The sequence below is a fragment of the Sorex araneus genome, chromosome 5 (genome assembly GCF_027595985.1).
Source record: "Sorex araneus isolate mSorAra2 chromosome 5, mSorAra2.pri, whole genome shotgun sequence".
NCBI classification, from domain to species: domain Eukaryota; kingdom Metazoa; phylum Chordata; class Mammalia; order Eulipotyphla; family Soricidae; genus Sorex; species Sorex araneus.
In genome coordinates this window covers 204,721,946-204,730,584 of record NC_073306.1, presented here as the reverse complement: position 1 = coordinate 204,730,584, position 8,639 = coordinate 204,721,946, and the positions used below count along the sequence as shown (strand labels likewise).

General features: G+C 45.5%; 1 protein-coding gene across 3 annotated transcripts; it reads left to right on the top strand.

Annotated features, from left to right (window-relative positions):
- The first annotated feature begins 443 nt into the window (after positions 1–443).
- Positions 444–5,406, top strand: HNRNPDL (heterogeneous nuclear ribonucleoprotein D like). 3 transcript variants are annotated; one of them, XR_008630222.1, is made up of 9 exons: positions 444–942; positions 1,712–1,880; positions 1,982–2,143; positions 2,567–2,698; positions 2,838–2,952; positions 3,436–3,606; positions 3,897–3,989; positions 4,362–4,466; positions 5,149–5,406. XR_008630222.1 is itself a non-coding variant. In XM_055138698.1 (8 exons), the coding sequence occupies exons 1-7, from the start codon at positions 500–502 to the stop codon at positions 3,965–3,967; spliced, it is 1,263 nt and encodes a 420-aa protein (XP_054994673.1). In that variant the 5' UTR covers positions 444–499; the 3' UTR covers positions 3,968–3,989; positions 4,362–4,521. The 3 variants fall into 3 exon arrangements, 2 of the variants coding, with proteins under 2 accessions (XP_054994673.1, XP_054994672.1); XM_055138698.1 differs by lacking the exon at positions 5,149–5,406 and having other exon boundaries at positions 4,362–4,521; XM_055138697.1 differs by lacking the exon at positions 4,362–4,466 and having other exon boundaries at positions 447–942.
- The last annotated feature ends 3,233 nt before the right edge of the window (positions 5,407–8,639 follow it).

Genomic DNA, 8,639 nt, shown 5'->3' with positions numbered 1-8,639 from the left:
CGCCGGGAGCGGCGGCGCGGGGTGGGCTCGGGGCGGCCCCGCCGCGCCCCCTCGGCCGGCGCGCGCCTGTCTGGAGCGGAAGCGGCTGCGGCGCGGCGGCCCGCGCGCTTCCTGTCCGGCTGGTTCCAGCCAGCTCGGGGGCGGACACGCGTGCGCGCCGCCAGCAGGGCCGCCGGCAGCCGGCGCGGCGCGCCTTTGATCGGAGCAGCCGGGCGCTCGGGGGCTGATCGATAGAAGCAGCAGCGGCCGCCGCAGCTGGTGGGGAGAAAAAAGGAAAAAAAAAACAAAAAGGCGGGGTTGCCAGTGGGCTCCTGGCTCAGGAGGGGGCTGGACCGGACGCCAGAGACAAAGCCAAGGCAAGAGGGGCGCCTTTGCCCAGCGCTGCCCGGGATTTGTGGGTGTGTTGGGCTTTTTTTTTTCCCCCCCTCCACCACCTAGCTTTTTTTTTTTTTTAATTTCCTCCTGCCGCGGCGCTGCCCAGCCCGCGCCCCCTCGCGAGATGGAGGTCCCGCCCCGGCTGGCCCATGTGCCGCCGCCATTGTTCCCCGCGGCGCCCGCCGCCGTCGCCGCCCGCAGCCTCTCCCATTGGCGGCCGCGGGCGCCGCGCCAGCTCGCCCCGCTCCTCCCCGCGCTCGCTCCCGGCGCCGGCCGGCAGGGGGCGCGCCGCGGCCCGCGCCACGTCACGGCGCAGCCGCCGTCGCGATTGGCGGGCGGGGCGGCTATAAAGGGAGGGCGCAGGCGGCGGCCGGATCTCTTCCGCCGCCATTTTAAATCCAGCTCCATACAACGCTCTGCCTCCGCCGCCGCCCCGCGAACCGCCGCGCGCCCGCACGCCCCGGCCGACCGCCCCGCCGCCATGGAGGACATGAACGAGTACAGCAACATAGAGGAGTTCGCAGAGGGCTCCAAGATCAACGCCAGCAAGAACCAGCAGGATGACGGGTACCGCACGCGTCGCCCTCCTCCTCCCCCTCCCCAGCCCCGCACGCGCGCCCCCTCGCCTCTCGGGGCCGGGGGCAGCCCGCGCGCTGCCCTCCCCGCGCTCCCGGGCCCGGCCCGCCGGCCCGAGGGCAGTGGAAGCCCGAGCCGTGGGGGTGACACGGAGGCCCGCGGGCGGTGGGGGCAGGGCGGGGCTGGCGGCCCGCGGCGGCGGCGGGGCCCGAGTGCGCAGGCGCCGCGGCGGGGGGGAGGGGCCGCCGCGCTGCGCCACACGCTGCAGCTGCCGCCGCCGCCGCCTCTTCATTGTGTCCCGGGCGGCGGGCGGCGCCGTGCGCGGGCTCCGGGGGGCTCGCAAAGGGACAGCTGAGAATTTCTTTAAAAAAAAAATTAAAACTGGGTCGGACGTAAACGTGGCCACCCGCCTCCCTCTCCCCGGGAGCAGTTGTGTGTAGCTTGCACGATGGGCCCAAGGGGGCCGCCAGTGACGTCGTGGACGGCCGCTTTGCAGAACCTGGACACTGTGCAATGCGCCGGGCAGGGCTGGCAGGAGGGTCCGAGAGCGGTGGAATTGGAGAGCGCGGGCTGGGGGTTCTTGCTTGCTCCCGTAGGCGTGGATGGAAGTTGGGGGGCGCAGAAAGGGCAAGTTTCCCCATTCAACCCTCGTCCGCTCCCGAAGTTGAACTGATCTGGGGTTGGTTGCGGTGGTTCGTTTTTTTTCTGTTTTTGTTTTTGCTGCTCACGTTTTTAAAAAAGAAATCACTTTCGTTCCTAGTAAAATGTTTATTGGAGGCTTGAGCTGGGATACGAGCAAGAAAGATCTGACTGAGTATTTGTCTCGATTTGGGGAAGTTGTAGACTGTACCATTAAAACAGATCCGGTCACTGGACGATCAAGAGGATTTGGCTTTGTGCTTTTCAAAGATGCTGCTAGTGTTGATAAGGTAGGAGCCGCGGCTCGGACCCGGCGCCTTCCCTCGCCGCAGCAGCGCGTTCTGGGCCTGGGCTGAGCGTGGCTGTCGGAGTAAACCCATCTGTCTTCTAGGTTTTGGAACTCAAAGAACACAAACTGGATGGCAAATTGATAGACCCCAAAAGGGCCAAAGCCTTAAAGGGGAAGGAGCCCCCTAAAAAGGTTTTTGTGGGTGGATTGAGCCCAGATACTTCGGAAGAGCAAATTAAAGAATATTTTGGAGCATTTGGAGAGGTGCGCTGTGTGATTCCATTTTGCTTATATAATCATCTCTGGTCTGTTTAGTGCAGAACACGTTTGTATGTCAGGTGAGGTGGGGGTTAAATGCTCAGGTCCCTTCCTTTGGCTTTTCTATGCTATAGTGAAAACCAGTATCTGGTTTTTTACCAAAATGGGCGTTTTGGTGTGATCGGGCTTATTAGCTCATGTGGCAATGTATGTGCAAAATAAGGGGGAGGGGGTAAGGGGCTGGGTGGGTGCTTTCCCACTGAGTTACAAACTTGCTGGCTGCTAGCTGGGCTGATGGCTGCTAGCGCACCTTTCGAAGTTGCTGATAGCATGCATGTCTTGTGTTGAAACTTGGGCAAGTGACTGGCAATCTGAGCATCTACAGCTTTCTGCCGTTACTGCATGATTGAGTGTGCGTCTTGATTTCAGATCGAAAATATTGAGCTTCCCATGGATACAAAAACAAATGAGAGAAGAGGATTTTGTTTCATCACATACACAGATGAAGAGCCAGTTAAGAAATTGTTAGAAAGCAGATACCATCAAATTGGATCTGGGAAGGTAAAACCATTTTGTAGATATTAAGTGAAGGGCTTGAGGCTATGTTTCCTGGGGTAGAATTACCTGTCTGATTTGAGTGATGTGGCTTAATTAGGCTTCAGTAACAACACCGTTTTTCCTTTTCAAAACTTGTTTCTAGTGTGAAATTAAAGTTGCACAACCCAAAGAGGTATATAGGCAGCAACAGCAGCAGCAGAAAGGAGGAAGGGGTGCTGCGGCTGGCGGACGAGGCGGCACTCGGGGTCGAGGCCGAGGTGAGCGGTGGGCACCTAACGTCTGGCTGTCCGTTAACTGTGTGTGAACCTTGGAAGTAAACTTCACTTTGGAGCTTCCAAGAGGGGGGAGATGCTCAGGCTGAATCGGGTGGGGGTTTTGCTCGGTTTCACCTCCTCGAATGGCCACTCCGTGTCCGCACTGGGGGGAGGTGAGCAGAAAGAGTAGCATGATGCCGTGAAACACCATGGCCTGAGAGATGTTCTTGTGCGTGGTCCTTGTCCAGCAGCTAGTCTGCCTGTCTTCACCTTTGTCCCGGTTTGCCCTTGTCTAATGGAAGTAGGAAGCTTGATACTGGCACAATTGGACTTTCTGCCCCCTTTCTTATGGTAATTAGAAGCAGATGCCAATAGGGATGCGCATTCTGCCTTTCTCAGATTTTACTAGTGAGCCACAGGAGCAAATTTTATGTTAGGATTGGGGGTCAGAAGTTATTTCCTAACTGTCATTGTGCATTGTTTCAGGTCAGGGCCAAAACTGGAACCAAGGATTTAATAACTATTATGATCAAGGATATGGAAATTACAATAGTGCCTATGGTGGTGATCAAAACTATAGTGGCTATGGCGGCTATGATTATACTGGGTATAACTATGGGAACTATGGATATGGACAGGGATATGCAGACTACAGTGGTAAGAATATTTAACTTAATTCATGACCCAATCCCATTCTGAATTGTTGAAATGTATGAGCTTGACAGACCTATTTATCTGAGGGATGGGGGCTACGTTGTTGTTGTTGTTTTTAAGACAAGGTGATAACTAAAGTGGTAGTTACAAACGTTCTAGAATGATACATTGCTTTATATTGATATTGTATCTGAACTTGTTTTAATATTTAGCATGCAGAATTTTACAGTGTTTTAATGTATCTGATGAAGCCATTTTACAGATGATTAATATGCTTTGTCTTTTCTAAATAGGCCAACAGAGCACTTATGGCAAGGCATCGCGAGGGGGTGGCAATCACCAAAATAATTACCAGCCATACTAAAAGAAGACATGGAGAAAGACAGGTGTGTATGAGTACAAGAAACCAGTGGAAGTGTCTAATTTAATTTAAAGATCAATAGACAAATGAAAAATAAGTAAAAACAAAATAATATGTAGCCTGTTTTTACTAAATTGTTAATTTTGTAATTGCTTTGATAAGCCTGTTTTGCCTAAAGTGTCTATAGATCTTTAACTTTAAAGTTTTATCTCACTTTCTTTAGTATTACAGAAAAACTTAAGAGTTTTTCTGTTTGCTTTGTGTACCAGGTGGTCTAGAGGAATAATTAAACTTTTTTAGAACTATTAACAGGTAAAGTACTGAAATGGGTACAACTTAAGGAAAACAAGAATGTTGTCTTCTAACTCTGACATTATACCTTGTTTGTACCCGCCAGCGGGAACTTCATTGCAGGCCGTGTGTCACCCTGACCACGTCTATCTCTGGGGGTCGCACGTTGCGGGCAGAGCGCAAGGCATACACCAGAAAACGCTGTCCTGTGGTATGGTCTCTTCCAACTTCATGTACCAGCGTAAAGATTAAAGTGGAAAACTTCAGACTTTGGCTTCTTTTTTAATCTTTTTGAAGATTAAGTGTCTAAACTTAACTTAAATGGTTTTTTACAGGAGTTAAAGTACATAAATGCCTTTTTACAGCTTAATCATTTTGGTCTTCTGTTTAGTGTTGTATTTCAATTGTGGAGCCTCATTTTAAGTGTTCATTCTTTAAGATTTAATGCTTGCTTTTTCTTTTTATAGCTAATAGTGAAATCTACAAACCAAAACAACTTTTAAATCTGGGATATAAATTAAAGATCATATGCACAAAGCAATTCGTGCTCTTGAAATACACTATTCCTATTAGGAGCTTGTGGCTACAATAGTATTTTGCTTGGCTTACTAGAGATGTTTCTAGTAGTCTTTAACCCAGCGGTATTCCAGTCTGGAATAGGGGAAGGCAGCGTTCCCAGAGTCTTTTCTAATTTTCTAACTAGATTGAAATTTAATGTTTGAGGATTCTGGATAAATTATTACCCAAATGGGATTTTGCCGATCAGTATGCATGTGATCTTTAATTGTTGTCGAAAAGAATAAAGTGAGGACTTAAAACAGTTCATGAAAGTGGACCTTTGAAAGCTTGTCAGTGTTGCACAGGTCTAACTGCTATTTTGTTTTTGTTCGTAGGGGGAGATGCTTAAAGTTACCCATCTTGCAGGACAACATCGAAGATTGATCATCTGTTGATCTAAGATGATTATTTTGTAAAGACTTTGTAGTGTACAAGACACAACTGTGTCCGACTGTATATAGCCGCCAGTTAGTTCTCTTTGTTTTTACTTTGTCCTTTGCTATCTGTGTTATGACTCGGTGTGGATTTGTGTTTATACAAATTTTATTTGTATGATTTCATGTTAAACCTCAAATAAATGTTTCCTTATGTGATTGTTTTTCTGCGTCAGGTACTAAATAGCCCTGCAAGGTATAATTTTAAATAAGCAATAATAAGGGCACAGTTTATTTGGTAGGAAGTATGGGTCCATAGGGAGGAACTTTCTTTATGAATAGCCAGCTACACTGTCTCTGTTTTTTCAGATGTATTTACTCTGAAGTGTTTGTGTCCCGGTTCATCTGGGGCCTTGTCACGAAAGTCTCTGTGACATAGCCAATAGTGTTAAATTAGCAGAAGCTTTCAAGTAGACTACAAGTCCTAGACTGTTTATTAAGGAAAACTGTTGGGGCTGGAGAGGATATCTGTGTCTTAAGCTACATTTGCTAGGGTTTGTTAAATTGAGTCGGCTAGCAAAACATTCAGCTAATCACACTGCCCTGAGTATTGATTTCATGAAAATGACCAGACCAGATGTACACGGGGAGAGAGCACTGAGCTATGGTGTGAGAGTTATCTATTCAGAAGAGACTTTTGGTGAATAAAGGTTATTACAGTTGAGCTAATTAAGTATTAGAGTAAATTACTTGTATTTGTTGGTATGGTCTCATAGCAAGCACCAACTCGGACAGTATTTTTAGAGGCAGTCTTGCTGGTGTGAATGTGTTGAGTTAGAGAAGAAAAGTACTTCAATACAGTTAGCGCATGAACTGAAATGTTGCACATATCTGTAGACAGGACTAGTGGAAGAGTTGAAAGTCTCTTCTGTATGTTAATAGTGTACATCTAAGTATTCGTTGTGTCATTGCAGCATTTAGACCTGGTACATTTAAAAATAATTGAGCAGTTTGAGCTGTAGATCTTGAACAATTTCCTGGGTGAATTGAAGCTTAGAATTCTGTTTGCTGTAGTTACTAGATCTGAAGTTTTGTTTCCATGGTTCCATATTAGCTGCTTAGATGGTTTATGTGTTCACATGCAGAGAAGGTGACCTGACCCTCAACTCCCAGCATAAATTTTTTTGTGATGAATCTGCCTTTTCGTTTTCTATGGTGCCTGCAATTTTTTTTGTTCCAGTGACATTTGTGCTTGGTGGACTATCAAGTTACGATGTTCCTGGCCTTGTTTTGCTCCAGTTCTGCTGTTTGACCTTCCAGCTAAGGCTGTTGACTCTGGAAGCGGAGATTCCCAGTTCTGAGCGGCTGTAGGATCTTTAGGACAGTGAAACCTAGATACACCAGTTTACAATTAGGTGATAAGTTGATATACCATTGTCCTTTCCTATTGAAACATACAGGCTCTTTTTTTTTTTAATTTTTCAATCAAGTCTCCATAAATACATTGTCTAGAAATTGACATTTACATAGAATTGAAGTGGGGGGATAAACCTGTTCTTTTTCCCTCCGGGGAACTTTGGACTTTAGACTCCAAAGGCCAAGTGAAATAAATTTGAAACTCCAAGGCAAGTCAGTTTCATTCTGAAATACTCAGAGACTCGGTAAAAGTCATCTAGTTACACAAGTAATTTATGTTAATAGAACATGAGCCTTTTTAGAAATAGAATTCAGATATCAGAACAATTGTGGATAGCCACTTCATTTGAATTTTTTTTATGTTTAGAATGGTGCAGAGACCAGACTGCTAAATAGGTTTAAACACATCAGGAAAGGGCATCATTGGTTAAAAAAAAAAAGGGGGGGTCAACTGAGGTGCTAATAAGTTCCGTTGAAGAAAAAGGTGACTTGAGGACACTAAGTATATAAACATTTTATAGGTGGTGTGTATGCCATTTGGTAGAAGACTTGGGCGAAGTCAAATATTTAAAAGGTTTGCCCCACACTTGTTACCTAATGAGACCTCGTGTTTAAGCAACGGTAAGGCACTATTTTCAGTCACTGAAAATTTGTCTTTCCCTTAATACTGATTAGTATTGAAATTGCCAGTCAAATTGGGATGAGAATTTTAATTTTGGTTAAATGGCAAGAATTCACTGACTTGAACACTGCTTTTTGTCAGGAGTTAGTGGACTAGACATGGAGGGTCCGTAGGTGGTCTCCCGGTTTGCTCAGGTGTGTGTCACTGGAAAGCTGGTGGGACTTGGGTGGAGTTGGAAAGAGTGTACTGAACATACCCTCTATTAAGATCTAGAAAATTCAAGTGAGCGTGAAGGTTTTTATCAAAAAACAGCAGAATTCAGAAATCTGCGGACAAGTTTTCTCATTGTTAACCGGTTAGTTTCTTGTGAGAATGACAAATTCCAGGTGGAGAGACACATGTCTATGAATATTTTAAATGTAGTTTGAGGGAAATTATGGGAGACCATCTGTAATGGCTTTCAGGGAAATCTTTGAAAGCCATCTGGCTTAAAACATTGTTCAAATTGATTTAAACTGGCATTGATACGGCTGCTCAAAGGAAATTCCTTGAGGTGTTTTCTGGGTATTTGTGTGTCTTGGCTGAGCACAGGGTACTGATCAACCTCTCAAGACCCTACTTAACACCTGCAATTTTTTTTTAATGTGGAAATAAGCTAGTTGAAAATGTCAGTTCATGTTTTAAAATTAATAAATTTGTATTACATTCCTATTACAGTATTAAGCATCTTTGCCTGAATTTTAAAGTCATTTTCTTTGAATTACTAAGTATTGAGACTGGTCAGTAGTGTTTAATTGTTCATTTGTGAGTGATCTTTTGAAGGAGGTTAGGATTTTTTTTTTTTTTTACAGTGGATTAACTCTTGCTCCGTTAATGTAACAAGCCTGGATAAGTAACATTCATTTTATGAGAGTTCTGTCCTGTGAAATTTACCGTAGATTGCTGATCATAATTCTTATAATTGGAACATAGTTTTTAGTAAACCATGGGAACCAAGGGACAAAAAAAGTGTGGCAGTGGAATACTAGGATAGGTAGCAAGTTTTCTAAGACCGGGAAACCCTTTTAATATTTTCTTCCTTGAATTGCATGTTTGAACGGTTTAATTTGTTAAATGACACTATTCTCACGGAGTGATATTTCTGTTTGAGGGAGAGCGCTGTCAGTCAGAACCTCTCAGAGTGCATCACCCCCAAGTCAGTGCAGTGCCAGCAAGATACTATTTTGTTACTTGAGCAATTTCTTAATGTAACTTCTATCAAGTCTTTTAAAATATTGGAAGTTCAAGAGTTCGTTACTACTTTCTGAGTCTTTGAAACTACACTTAACCACAACTTTGAAGATAAAGGGGTAAATGCATTTTTAAGAATGCATCAATTTTATAATCTGGAGAATGACATTTTGAGATACTTGGT